At 51.1% G+C, this 15,049-nt stretch overlaps 1 protein-coding gene across 4 annotated transcripts in view; it reads right to left on the bottom strand.

Annotated features, from left to right (window-relative positions):
• Window positions 1-15,049, bottom strand: part of STK16 (serine/threonine kinase 16) — a 162,495-nt gene that overhangs the window by 73,093 nt on the left and 74,353 nt on the right. For all 4 annotated transcript variants that reach the window (XM_029604988.1, XM_029604987.1, XM_029604990.1 and 1 more), the window contains exon 5: window positions 4,941-5,061. In XM_029604988.1, the coding sequence (XP_029460848.1) occupies window positions 4,941-5,061 (121 nt within the window). The remainder of the gene's footprint in view (window positions 1-4,940; window positions 5,062-15,049) is intronic.

Below are 15,049 nucleotides of genomic sequence, written 5' to 3'. Positions count from 1 at the left end.
CTGCCTGCCTTCATCCAAGCCTTGTGTCCTGCCTGTACCAGAGTCTTGTCCTTGCCTTGTCTCACCCTTGTCTTGTCTAGTTCCAGGTCCTGCTTAGTATCCAGCCTTGCCTCATCCTGCCTGCCTTCATCCAAGCCTTGTGTCCTGCCTGTACCAGAGTCTTGTCCTTGCCTTGTCTAGTTCCAGGTCCTGCTTAGTATCCAGCCTTGCCTCGTCCTGCCTGCCTTCATCCAAGCCTTGCCTCGTCCTGCCTGCCTTGCCCAGTCATGCTCCTGTCTGTGTGGACTCACCACTAGGATGTAGCCGCCTCAGAGACCTATTGACCCCTAGAACCCAAGGCATCGACCTGCGGGGGCAGAAGACCGGCCCTTGTCTTGCTTCAGTTTTAGTATTCACCACTTCCTCTGGAAGGGCATTCCAGGCATCCACCACTCTCTCAGTGAAGAAATATTTCCTGACATTGGTTCTAAGTCTTCCTCCCTGGAGAGGAGGGAGCGTTGTAGTGGTCTCATATGGGCCCGCGCCCAGGGTACCACTTCCAGGGTGGATGCCATGAGGCCGAGAACCTGCAGATAGTCCCAAGCTATGGGCCGACTGGCTCCCATCAAGGACCGTAGACGCATCTGAAGTTTTAACCTTCTCTTGGAGGTGAGGCTGACTGTGTCTGCCTGGGTGTCGAACTGGACTCCCAGGTATTCCAATGACTGGGAAGGCTGTAGGCAGCTCTTGTTTAGGTTGACTACCCATCCCAGGCTTTCCAGAAGGGCAATCACTCTGTTGGTTGCCCGATGGCTCTCCTCTCGTGATTTCGCTCTGATCAGCCAATCGTCTAGGTAGGGATGGACAAGAATTCCTTCCCGTCTGAGCGCTGCTGCTACTGCTACGATCACCTTGGTGAAGGTCCGCAGTGCCGTGGCTATCCCAAAGGGCAAAGCCTGGAATTGGAAGTGTTGTCCCAGGACCTTGAAGCGTAGGTAGTGCTGATGATCCTGATGAATCGGGATATGCAGGTAGGCTTCTGACAAGTCTAAGGCTGTGAGGAATTCTCCTGGCTGTACTGCGGTCTTGACTGAGCGCAGAGTTTCCATGCGAAACCTCGGGACCCTTAAGTATCGGTTGACTGTCTTGAGGTCCAACACGGGCCGGAAAGTGCCCTCTTTCTTGGGTACCATGAAATAAATGGAATAGTGCCCAGAATCCATTTCCCATGCAGGTACTGGGATGATGGCTTTCAAGGACAGGAGCCTCGCCAGGGTAGCTTCCAATGCCGCCTTCTTGTGTATTGGACACGGAGATTCCACAAACCGGTCTGGAGGGAGATGATGAAAGTCCAGATAATACCCCTCTCGGATGATGGCGAGGACCCACTGGTCCGAAGTAATCTCGACCCATCTGGGGTAGAAGAGGGTTAACCTGCCCCCTATGGCTTCGTCCCCCGGATGGATCGGCTGATTCTCATTGGGAGGCGCGGCCGGGCCCTGACCCCGAGCCGGCTCCCCTCTTGTGCTGCTTGGTCCGAAAGGACTGATTCCTGGCTTGAGGATGAGGTGCCTGGTAACGACTCCTATAGGGAGTGAAGCGTTGGGAGCTTCTACCTCTGGAAGGCCTCGGCAAGGCACGCTGGTTCCTTTTGAACCTGTCTTCCGGCAGTCGAGGTACTGGAGAGGCGCCCCATGTGCTGGCCAGTTTATCTAGGTCGCTGCCAAACAGAAGAGACCCCTTGAACGGCATTCTAGTGAGACGTGTCTTAGAAGGGGCGTCGGCTGACCAATTGAGTATCCAGAGCTGCCTCCTGGCTGCTACTGAGGATGAGACCCCCTTGGCTGTCGTACGGACTAAGTTGGAGGCGGCATCCGTAACGAACGAGAGAGCTGACTCCATGTCAGCTGCCGGAGCATTGTTCCTGACCTGTGACAAACAGGAACGCGTTACCACTGTGCAGCAGGTTGCGATTCGCAAAGACAGAGCTGCTACCTCAAAGGTTTGTTTCAGGATGGGGTCCAGGCGTTGGTCATGAGCGTCCTTGAGGGCCGCCCCCCCTCCACTGGAATGGTAGTGCGCTTGACCACAGCGCTAACCAAAGCGTCCACCTGAGGGCACGCCAGCATATCCTTGATTGCCGGGTCCAGGGGGTACATGCCGGACAGAGCCCGACCCCCTTTAAATGAGGCCTCTGGCGCATTCCACTCCAAGTCGATCAGCTGTTGCGCCGCTTGCAGGAAGGGGAAATGGCGGGCTGTGGGATGAAGACCCTCCAGCAGGGGGTTCTGCATAGATGCTTCCATGGTACTGGGGCCTGGAGTAGCCAACTCAGTCAGGCACTGAGAAACCAGGTCGGAGAGATCTTCCTTGGGAAAGAACCACCTCATGGTTCGGTATGGCTCTATCCCCGAGGGAAGTTCTCACTCCTCGGGGGGTTCGGACTCGTCCTCCGAGACATCAGGGTCCGCCTGAGCGGGACTGCCCAGAGGCGGATGCCCCCAATAAGGGCGAGAAGGGCCAGGGGCAGGGTCAGCCGGAGCGGCAGCAGGGCCTGGACAGGACGCTGACTGCATCTGTACAAAGGCGTGAATCCCCTTAAATAAGTCAACCCAGGAAATGGAAGCGGTTTCTAGCCGTCGGGGTACCAGGTCCCCCGGAATTCCTGGCTGTTCAGGGCACCCCGCTAGATCCGGGGTGGCCCCTGGGGAACTGTCGGTAAACCTCGGTTGAGACTGGTCCTGGCCCAAGGCTCCCACGGCCTCCTCACATTGGGCACAAAGGGAGTCTAGCTCCTCGCTCTGCGTGGCTCTAAGCTGGCAGGCTGAGCACAGGCCTAGAGCTTTCACGCCGGAAGCAGGAGGTGCCGCCTCTGGAGACGCCGAGGCTTTTAAATGTTCCATCGTGTCTTGCGAATGCAGAGCGCCAGTGTTTATGCTGCCAATAATATGCGCTCGATACACAATATGCGCTCAAGAATATGCGGTCAGCAATATGCGCTCAATAATATACAATATGCGCTCAATATACAATATGCGCTCAATAATATGCGGTCAGCAATATGCGCTCATACAATATGCGCTCAAGAATATGCGCTCAAGAATATGCGGTCAGCAATATGCGCTCATACAATATGCGCTCAAGAATATGCGGTCAGCAATATGCGCTCATGCAATATGCGCTCAGCAATATGCGCTCAATAATATACAATATGCGCTCAATATACAATATGCGCTCAATAATATGCGGCCAGCAATATGCGCTCATACAATATGCGCTCAATAATATGCGGTCAGCAATATGCGCTCAACAATATACAATATGCGCTCAATAATATGCGGGCAGCAGTATGCGCTCAATAATATGCGGTCAGCTCATCAACAGGCGCCTATCATGGGCGCTCAATACCTGAACAAGACAGACAAAATGGCGACCTCCACGGCGTGCCACATGTAGGCAACGCCACCGATCCTCGTCCCTCGGAGACCAAAAAGTAAGAGATGTACGCCTTACCTGATCCTCGGCGCTTCCCGGCTGTAACCGGGCGGTCTCCGGCTGCGGGGGGAGAGGGCAAGTACCTTCACCGCCGCGCTTGAGGAAATGCACCCGCTGCCTCTAAGCTGCCGAACTCATCTCGCTCGGGGCTAAGTCCACGCCGGGACCGAGGCGCCTCTCAGCCCGAACCTAGCCCTTCTCGCTCGGGGGCTACGTCCCTGCCGCGATTCGGCCACCGGACCGAGGCCTAGACCTCTGAGGGATCGCGAAAATCACCCCGGGAAACTCAACTGGGGGAGGGACCCGAGGGTATCACCGCAGAAGTGCGGGGCTCGTCTTCTGAAGAAATTTGGTAAGTAGATTATAGAAAGTATAAGTAGAAAGTAGATTTGGAAAACATGCTCAGCGAGTGTGCAGGCACTCCAAACTGCTTTGGAGACGGAAATTACTGAGTTGCTGCACATATACCCGTGCTGACGTCAGATCCGTCTCCAACTGCTAGCACGAGCACACTATACCCACTTGTTCTGAGTCCATCTGCTACACGCTAGGAAAGCTGCTTTTTTTGCTTTTATTACATCAGCCACCTCCTTTGTGAAGCAGATTGGATTCTTATTTCTCTTACTTTTGTTTACTTTTCTGACATATAGATTTGTTGCTTTTGTAATTGCTCCTTTTAGTTTAACCCGCTGTTTGATCTCTCCCATTTTCTCCCAGTCTTCAGGTTCTGCCTCCAGATATTTCCCCATTTCTACAAAGTCTGTTTTTTTGAAGTTCAAAACTCGGGTCTTTGTGTGGCTTCTCTGGATCCTATTTGCGATATCAACCCATACTGTTTGATGATCACTGGTGCTGAGGTGGGCACCCACCCGGACATTAAGAGACATTATCTCCATTAGTGAGCACTAAATCGAGTATAGCTCCCTCCCTTGTATTCTCCATTACCATTTGTTTGAGCAGAGGCCCTTGCAGGGCATCCACTCTCTCTCTACATCTGGCAGATTGGGCAGAAGGGATTCTCCAGTCCAGTGCCAACCTACTTACCCTCAACAATCTACCATCCAAACAGGTAACAGGGCTAAGAGGCGCTCTGTCATACACACACAGGTAAACCAGCATCCCACCTGCCCACAGAAACATCTGCATCATTCACCTGCACGTCCAGCAGTGCAGAGCACCTCATCCAGGGCAAGAAATACCTAAAAATGATGTGGGGGTACGGGGGTGGGAGAGCTAGCATCAGCCCTGCCCGCCACCACAACTCTCCCTTCTCTGTGTCACCTGACAGAGAGCGGGGGCTCTTGGGACGATAACTTGCCCTGCATCTTCAGCTACCAGGGGAGATGCTACCTCACTACAGACCAGAAAGCCAAACCAGATTTTAAGGTAGTCCCTGGCCTGTGGCCGCCTGTGCCCTGGGCCACTGAAAGTGGCATTGGCTCGCAGCTCTGCTAATTCTCGAATACCTGCAGAGCCAGGGCCTGGCGGGAGTTTGTCACCTCGATCTGCGCACGGTTCATGGAGCCCAAATCCATCAGCAGTGGAGAGTCGTTATCGTCCAGCAGCACATTGGTAGGTTTCAGATCCCTGCAAAGGGGAACAAGAAAGTGAACCAGAGAGAGAGAAAACAGGCAAACACAGAATCTACTAACACCAGGGAAAAAGCAGGGACACACAGTGTGTAATAACCCCAGAGAGGGAGCAGGGACACACAGTGTGTAATAACCCCAGAGAGGGAGCAGGGACGCACAGCGTGTAATAACCCCAGAGAGGGAGCAGGGACACACAGAGTGTAATAACCTCAGAGAGGGAGCAGGGACACACAGCGTGTAATAACCCCAGAGAGGGAGCAGGGACACAGAGTGTGTAATAACCCCAGAGACGGAGCAGGGACACAGCGTGTGTAATAACCCCAGAGAGGGAGCAGGGACACAGAGCGTGTAATAACCCCAGAGAGGGAGCAGGGACGCACAGCGTGTAATAACCCCAGAGAGGGAGCAGGGACGCACAGTGTGTAATAACCCCAGAGAGGGAGCAGGGACACACAGAGTGTAATAACCCCAGAGAGGGAGCAGGGACACACAGTGTGTAATAACCCCAGAGAGGGAGCAGGGACACAGAGTGTGTAATAACCCCAGAGAGGGAGCAGGGACACCCAGCGTGTAATAACCCCAGAGAGGGAGCAGGGACACACAGTGTGTAATGACCCCAGAGAGGGAGCAGGGACACACAGAGTGTAATAACCCCAGAGAGGGAGCAGGGACACACAGAGTGTAATAACCCCAGAGAGGGAGCAGGGACACACAGAGTGTAATAACCCCAGAGAGGGAGCAGGAACACACAGAGTGTAATAACCCCAGAGAGGGAGCAGGGACACACAGCGTGTAATAACCCCAGAGAGGGAGCAGGGACACACAGCGTGTAATAACCCCAGAGAGGGAGCAGGGACACAGAGTGTGTAATAACCCCAGAGATGGAGCAGGGACACAGCGTGTGTAATAACCCCAGAGAGGGAGCAGGGACACACAGAGTGTAATAACCCCAGAGAGGGAGCAGGGACACACAGCGTGTAATAACCCCAGAGAGGGAGCAGGGACACACAGCGTGTAATAACCCCAGAGAGGGAGCAGGGACACACAGCGTGTAATAACCCCAGAGAGGGAGCAGGGACACACAGCGTGTAATAACCCCAGAGAGGGAGCAGGGACACACAGCGTGTAATAACCCCAGAGAGGGAGCAGGGACACACAGCGTGTAATAACCCCAGAGAGGGAGCAGGGTCACACAGCGTGTAATAACCCCAGAGAGGGAGCAGGGACACACAGCGTGTAATAACCCCAGAGAGGGAGCAGGGACACACAGCGTGTAATAACCCCAGAGAGGGAGCAGGGACACACAGCGTGTAATAACCCCAGAGAGGGAGCAGGGACACACAGCGTGTAATAACCCCAGAGAGGGAGCAGGGACACACAGCTTGTAATAATCCCATGAATAAAGCATGGATAAAACTAGTGGCAGGTCTGCCTTTGCTTTCTTCTGGGAAGTGAGGTCGGATGGTTCAAGGTGAACAGGAAGTGGTAACTCACTGCAGATTTTGGGTGTGAAACACTGAAAGCCTGAAGTCTTGTGCAGGAATGTTTTGCAGTAGTTAGAGCAGGGGAGGTGAGAAGGACTTTTTAGAAGAATGTAGGAGGCTAGAAGACGAGCGAGGTATTCAGGAGCTTGCCTGTTTACACATTAAAGACCCAGCAAAGGATTCTGAAGACAGTGGGCCATTTATGTGGTATTGGTGTTCTGTGGTCCACTGCTTTGGCCTCTACCAAGAATCTAGCTGCAGTGTTTGGAGGCGTTTCATATTCCCTGTACGTTCCCGGATCAGTCCAGACCGCTGGGTTATGCCTCCCTTCCAGCAGATGGAGTCAGAGAAAAAACTGAAAGGCACCCCTGTAAGTAGGATGTGCCACCTGCGATCCTTCAGTATTTCTCTGACTCCAGCAGATGAAGGGTAGCATAACCTGCGGTCCTGATCTTCCAAAATTCTCCCTTCTTATTTAATCGAGAGGGTTCTTTACAACCTGACTGGCAAATGATTAGATCAATGGGGTAGAAACATAGAAACATAGAAACATAGAAATGACGGCAGAAGAAGACCAACCGGTCCATCCAGTCTGCCCAGCAAGCTTCACACATTTGTTCTCATACTTAACTGTTTCTCTTGGCTCTTAGTAACCTTATGTTCTAATTCCCTTTTCACCCCCACCATTAATGTAGAGAGCAGTGCTGGAGCTGCTTCCAAGTGAAATATTAAGTTTGATTAGTTGGGTAAGCGGCAGCATAGCTCTCTGCCATGAAGCAGAGGGCAATGCTGGAAATGTGTGAAGTATCAGTTTTTCTTTTCCCCTGTCATTGAAGCAAGGAGTCATGCCGGACATGCACCGAAAGTGAAGAATGCCTTGAAAGTCACATTAACTATCATCAAATATTGAAAAGCCTAATAATTGGTAATACCTATAAGCCCATGAACCCATCCCTGTTTTTTTTTCTTTTTTTCTTTTCTTTTTTTAATTGGGAGATGGATGCCCTTCATCCTTCTACTCTGTGAAGGTGGACACCTTCCACCGGCCACTGGCATCCCGCTCCGTTAATGCCTCTGTGGCTACTGCCGCTCCATGCAGTGTTTTACTACCTGCTCTTTATATGCGTCCTCTAGAACTGATGGATCCCATCCCTGGGTTTTTTTATTATTTATTTAATTGGGAGATGACAGCCCTCCATCCTTCCGCTCCGTGAAGGTGGACACCTACCACTGGCCACTGGCATCCCGCTCCGTGAATGCCTCTGTGGCTACTGCCGCTCTGTGCAGTATTTTACTACCTGCTCTTTATATGGACACCTACCACTGGCCACTGGCATCCCGCTCCGTGAATGCCTCTGTGGCTACTGCCGCTCCGTGCAGTATTTTACTACCTGCTCTTTATATGTGTCCTCTAGACCTGATGGATCCCATCCCTGTTTTGTTTTTTGTTTTTGTTTTTTATTTAATTGGGAGATGACAGCCCTACATCCTTCCGCTCCATGAAGGTGGACACCTACCACTGGCCACTGGCATCCCGCTCCGTGAATGCCTCTGTGGCTACTGCCGCTCCGTGCAGAAAGTAAAAAAAAAAAAAAAAGAGAGGTTTTTTATTTCTCAGTCAAGGAGTACAGATTCCTCCTAATGAAATAAAATAAAATATACAGGAAAAAAAAAAAGGGACCAGTTTATGTTTAAGCAGGCACAGCAGGACCTTACAGCTTGATTACCTGGAGAGTGACTCACAGCCCGGTGAGTAGGGAAGAATTACCCGTGGGCCGGTCCCTCTCCCCTACATTCCAGAGACGTTTTAATTCCTCTGAGCCCGGGTGTTACGGTCGTGGACCCTTAGGCCGGCTGAGACAGTGGATGGGATGCTGTGGAGGCCCACAGCGAGCGGCACAGCCGGGAGGCAGCACGGAAGAGGCTTCACCCCTGGAAGTCTGAGGTCCCCGCAGGAGGAGCCCGTAGGGACCCAGACCTCTTGGACTTAGGTGGGACCCTATGCGACCAAGGATCCGGGCTGCGGCCGAAGAGATGAATGAAGGACGGCTGGGCCCAGGAAGTAGAAGAGTCTTCACCCTTGGAAGCCCACGGCTCCCCCGGGAGGAGCCCGAGCCGCTGGGACTTAGGAGAATCCTCTGGGCCTGCAAGTACCGGATACCTGAGGTGATGGAAGAAGCCGAAGTCGGAGTCCAAGAGCGAAGCCGGGTCAGAAGCCTGAAGTCAGAGATCCAAACCAAAGCCAGGGACGAAAGCAGAAGACGGAGTCGTGGGACGGAGCCGGGTCAAAGCCAGAAGTCAGAGGACGAACCAAAACCAGGAGCGGAAGCTGAAGACAAAGTCAGAAGACGAAGCCAAGTCAGATGCCAGAAGTCGATACCAATACCAGAAGCGGAAGCCAAGGACGTAGTCCAGAACAAAGCCAGGTCAGGAGACGGAAGACAGAAGGACAATCAGGTTACACCGCAGCATCTAACAACTCAGGGGAACTGAGGAACATCGTTGCAAGGCGCGGTACTGCTGCAGCTGCTGGGTTTAAATGGCCCGGCAGCGTCTGACGTCATCAGGGGCTGTTCCTGGGTTTTCCCGCGCTGGCCCCTTTAAGAGAGAGCCCTGGCGTGCATGTGCATGTGCATGCGCCTAGGGGGCGGGGCCAGCCATGGATCAGCGCCAGCGTCTCCCTTGCAGGGAGAACGCCGCAGACGGCCGCGTCCTCGGCCTCGGAGGCCAGAGAGAAGGCGTTCCTGCGGCCGGATCGGCCGCGTGGTAAGTGCAGGTCCCGGGGCACGGCCCGGGAATGCAACACCAGGGACGTCCCATTCCCCTGTTGCACAAGCTCGGTTTAAAAAAAACAAAACAACCTACCGAGTAAGCCTGCTTGTTTCCCGGGTCTCCAGAAGGGGTGGAATTTCTACTCAGTCAAACTTTGTTTCGTGGCTGCACCTGCCATGCCGCGGGGATCGCAGGGCTCAGCATGTGGGGAGTCGGCAGCGCGACTCTCCCCCGACGGCTTGTGCTCGCGCTGCATCCCCAGGGGAGAAGGCCCTTCACATGTGCCTCTGGAAGGCAAAAGATCGCTCCTGCGGTCATGAGGGGTTGCCAGAAGTTGGCAGGATCGCTTTCAACGGCCGTCCCCGTCAAGCATGGGAACGGGGGCCATTTTGGGTGACTCTCACCCCGAGGATTCACAGGGCTCCGGGGGATGAGATTTTCCTCCACCTCCTAGCTTATGTCCTGAACGGCCTCTCGATCCTGCATGTGAGCCTCTGCCTCCTCCCCCTTCTTCTCCTCCTCCTACTTTGCCTGCGGGGGGGGGGGGGGGGGGAGGCCTTAAAGAGACAGCACCCCTTTTCATCTCAATTTGTGCTGTTGTTACATAAGGCTTATATGGAGGCAGAGGCTGACTTGCTTTCGCAACACCCACCTCCAACAAAAGTGCTCAGGCCCGCTGATATTCAGGAGGCGCTCAGGGCTCGTATACCTAAGCCAGTCCCTGCTGCAGCAGCAATGCCACCTCCTTCGCTTGACCCCGCACCCCAAGACCCTGCTGTGGACCCGGGTGATGATGTGGATAATTCCGCTCCGGTTGAGGCGGATGATCCGCGGGTGCTCCGACTGTTCCGGAGAGACGAGTTGGATCCTCTCATACCGCATGTGCTCACTGAGCTTGATCTTCCAGCTCTGCAGTCGATGGCGGATCCACATCCGGGGGATCCTGTATTGTCCAGTCTTCGCGCCCTTCCTAGGACCTTTCCTTTCCACCTGACCCTTTTACAGCTCATGACTCAGGAATGGGACGCCCCGGAAGCCACTCTATGCGTTAGTAGGGCCATGGAGAAGATCTACCCGCTCCCGGATGAGTTCTTGGAACTCCTTAAGGTTCCTAAAGTGGATGCGGCCGTATCGGCCATCCCCAAGCGCACCACGATTCTGGTGACAGGTGGCGCCGCCCTTAAGGATCTACAGGACAGGAAACTCGAAATTCTTCTTAAGAGGAAATTTGAGGTGTTAGCACTTGGCGTTAGGGCGGCCGTATGCAGTAGCCTCATGCAGAGAGAGCCACCCTTAGATGGCTATAGCAGCTGCTTATGGCCCAGGAACTTCCCCCAGCAGAGGCGGAACAGGCGGACCGGATGGAAGCAGCGGTCGCTTATACGGCGGATGCTCTGTATGACCTCCTGAGAACCTCCTCGCACATGATGTCATCCGCTGTGTCAGCAAGGAGATTGCTTTGGCTGCGCATTTGGTCGGCTGACGTTTCTTCCAAGTCTCAGTTGGAATCTTTCCCATTTAAAGGGAAGCTCTTATTTGGAGACGATCTGGAAAATTGCCGGAGGATAGACCCAAGTCTACTTGTCCCTTCAGTTCCTATAGGGGTCGTTTCCGGGGCCAACGGCGTTTTCGGTCTAGTAGGGCCCCGTCATTTCCTCCTCGACAGGCACCGTCGAGGTCCCAGGCTTGGGCCTGTTCCTTTCGAGGCAGACGGCCTTCCCGGGACGGAGCCTCCCAAGGATTCTCCGCCAACAAATCTTCCCAATGAAGGTGCGCTGGCCCATTCCTCCGTTCCGGTGATCAGGGGTTGTCTCTCTCTCTTTCGAGAGGAATGGGTCAAAATCACGTCGGATCAATGGGTCTTAAATATTATAGATCGCGGTTACACTTTAGATTTTGCTCGCCCACTGCGGGATCTTTTCTTGGTGTTTCCTGGCGGGTCTCGGGCAAAGCAGCAAGTGGTGATCAGACCTTGTGTCGTTTGAAAGATCTGGGAGCGATCGTCCAAGTCCCGCTGGGCGAGTGCCGGACCAGCAGGTACTCCATTTACTTCGTAGTTCCCAAGAAGGAGGGCTCCTTCCGTCTGATCCTGGACTTGAAAAAAGTCAACAGGGCACTTCGGGTTCCGCGTTTTCATAAGAACATAAGAACATAAGAAAATGCCATACTGGGTCAGACCAAGGGTCCATCAAGCCCAGCATCCTGTTTCTAACAGTGGCCAATCCAGGCCATAAGAACCTGGCAAGTACCCAAAAACTAAGTCTATTCCATGTAACCATTGCTAATGGCAGAGGCTATTCTCTAAGTGAACTTAATAGCAGGTAATGGACTTCTCCTCCAAGAACTTATCCAATCCTTTTTTAAACACAGCTATACTAACTGCACGAACCACATTCTCTGGCAACAAATTCCAGAGTTTAATTGTGCGTTGAGTAAAAAAGAACTTTCTCCGATTAGTTTTAAATGTGCCCCATGCTAACTTCATGGAGTGTCCCCTAGTCCTTCTACTATCCGAAAGAGTAAATAACCGATTCACATCTACCCGTTCTAGACCTCTCATGATTTTAAACACCTCTATCATATCCCCCCTCAGTCGTCTCTTCTCCAAGCTGAAAAGTCCTAACCTCTTTAGTCTTTCCTCATAGGGGAGTTGTTCCATTCCCCTTATCATTTTGGTAGCCCTTCTCTGTACCTTCTCCATCGCAATTATATCTTTTTTGAGATGCGGCGACCAGAATTGTACACAGTATTCAAGGTGCGGTCTCACCATGGAGCGATACCGAGGCATTATGACATTTTCCGTTTTATTCATCATTCCTTTTCTAATAATTCCCAACATTCTGTTTGCTTTTTTGACTGCCGCAGCACACTGAACCGACGATTTCAATGTGTTATCCACTATGACACCTAGATCTCTTTCTTGGGTTGTAGCACCTAATATGGAACCCAACATCGTGTAATTATAGCATGGGTTATTTTTCCCTATATGCATCACCTTGCACTTATCCACATTAAATTTCATCTGCCATTTGGATGCCCAATTTTCCAGTCTCACAAGGTCTTCCTGCAATTTATCACAATCTGCTTGTGATTTAACTACTCTGAACAATTTTGTGTCATCTGCAAATTTGATTATCTCACTCGTCGTATTTCTTTCCAGATCATTTATAAATATATTGAACAGTAAGGGTCCCAATACAGATCCCTGAGGCACTCCACTGTCCACTCCCTTCCACTGAGAAAATTGCCCATTTAATCCTACTCTCTGTTTCCTGTCTTTTAGCCAGTTTGCAATCCACGAAAGGACATCGCCACCTATCCCATGACTTTTTACTTTTCCTAGAAGCCTCTCATGAGGAACTTTGTCAAACGCCTTCTGAAAATCCAAGTATACTATATCTACCGGTTCACCTTTATCCACATGTTTATTAACTCCTTCAAAAAAGTGAAGCAGATTTGTGAGGCAAGACTTGCCCTGGGTAAAGCCATGCTGACTTTGTTCCATTAAACCATGTCTTTCTATATGTTCTGTGATTTTGATGTTTAGAACACTTTCCACTATTTTTCCTGGCACTGAAGTCAGGCTAACCGGTCTGTAGTTTCCCGGATCGCCCCTGGAGCCCTTTTTAAATATTGGGGTTACATTTGCTATCCTCCAGTCTTCAGGTACAATGGATGATTTTAATGATAAGTTACAAATTTTTACTAATAGGTCTGAAATTTCATTTTTTAGTTCCTTCAGAACTCTGGGGTGTATACCATCCGGTCCAGGTGATTTACTACTCTTCAGTTTGTCAATCAGGCCTATCACATCTTCTAGGTTCACCGTGATTTGATTCAGTCCATCTGAATCATTACCCATGAAAACCTTCTCCATTATGGGTACCTCCCCAACATCCTCTTCAGTAAACACCGAAGCAAAGAAATCATTTAATCTTTCCGCGATGGCCTTATCTTCTCTAAGTGCCCCTTTAACCCCTCGATCATCTAACGGTCCCAACTGACTCCCTCACAGGCTTTCTGCTTCGGATATATTTAAAAAAGTTTTTACTGTGAGTTTTTGCCTCTACAGCCAACTTCTTTTCAAATTCTCTCTTAGCCTGTCTTATCAATGTCTTACATTCAACTTGCCAATGTTTATGCTTTATCCTATTTTCTTCTGTTGGATCCTTCTTCCAATTTTTGAATGAAGATCTTTTGGCTAAAATAGCTTCTTTCACCTCCCCTTTTAACCATGCCGGTAATCGTTTTGCCTTCTTTCCATCTTTCTTAATGTGTGGAATACATCTGGACTGTGCTTCTAGAATGGTATTTTTTAACAATGACCACGCCTCTTGGACATTTTTTACTTTTGTAGCTGCTCCTTTCAGTTTTTTTCTAACAATTTTTCTCATTTTATCAAAGTTTCCCTTTTGAAAGTTTAGCACGAGAGCCTTGGATTTGCACACTGTTCCTTTTCCAGTCATTAAATCGCATGGAAACCTTGAGGTCCGTCATTGCGGCCATCCACAAAGGCAAATTTTTGGCCTCTTTAGATCTGACAGAGGCATACCTGCATATCGGCATCCAGGAACATCATCAAAGGTTTCTACGGTTCATGGTACTGGGCGAGTATTATCAGTTTCAAGCGCTTCCATTCGGTCTGGCGACAGCGCCATGCGTATTCACCAAGGTAATGGTGGTGGTAGCAGCGTCTCTTCAGCGAGAGGGGATTCTTGTTCATCCCTATTTGGACGACTGGCTAGTTCAGGCGAAATCGGAACACCTTTGCAGACAGGCAGTTTAGTCGGTGTTGCTGCGTCTTCAGTCGCTCGGCTGGGTTGTCAATTTCCCCAAGAGTCAGCTGGTTCCGTCTCAAGTGTTGGAGTTTCTGGGAGCCCGTTTTGACATGGGGTAGGCAAAGTTTTCCTCCCCGTTGAGAGGATGACCAAGCTCATGACTCAGGTTTGCCATCTATTGGCCCTCCCCTTGCCCAGGGTTTGGGACTACTTACAGGTTCTTGGTTCTATGGCTTCTACTCTGGAGTTGGTTCCCTGGGCGTTCGCTCATATGAGACCTTTGCAGAGGGCGTGTTGTAGATCTGTTCCTCCAGAGAGGAGGAGTTAGCAATCTGTTGTGGATCTGGTCCCCAGAGGGGTGGAGTTAGCAAACTGTTATAAATCACCCCGCCAAAGGGGAGGAGTAGCAATCTGTTATAAGTCTCACTGTTAGTATCTCATTGTTAGTTAACCCATATATTTTTCTCCAAGTTATTTCTACCTGTTTTTTGTAAGACATTCTCTTGTCACTGTTATTGTTCAAAATGTAAACCGAATTGATCAGTAATTCTGTTATTGGAAAGTCGGTATAGAAAAGTTCTAAATAAATAAATAAATAAAGTCCGCTAAGGAGTTAGCAGTCTGTTATGGATCACCCTGCCAAGGAGAGGAGTTAGCAATCTGTTCAATGCTGCTCCCCCAAGGTGAGGAGCAACCAATTTGTAATACTCCGTAGGCGGAGTTAATGATCTGTTGTGAGTTGGCTCCCACAGAGTGGCAGTCTGTATGATACCGCTCAGCAGTGTAAGGAATAAACACAATGTAAATTGGTGAATCCTTGGGCCGATGGCAGATGACAGCGCCCCCAGGAGGATATCCTGAGAGGGACCACTGGCTAGGCTGGAGTATGGAGACAACACAGATAGTTCTTTATTAGACAGGAAGTAGAACACCAGAGATGGCAGTAGTG

This window comes from Rhinatrema bivittatum, chromosome 6 (assembly GCF_901001135.1).
Source record: "Rhinatrema bivittatum chromosome 6, aRhiBiv1.1, whole genome shotgun sequence".
NCBI lineage: Eukaryota > Metazoa > Chordata > Amphibia > Gymnophiona > Rhinatrematidae > Rhinatrema > Rhinatrema bivittatum.
The sequence above is the reverse complement of the archived record's forward strand: the minus strand, read 5'-3'. Positions and strand labels throughout refer to the sequence as shown.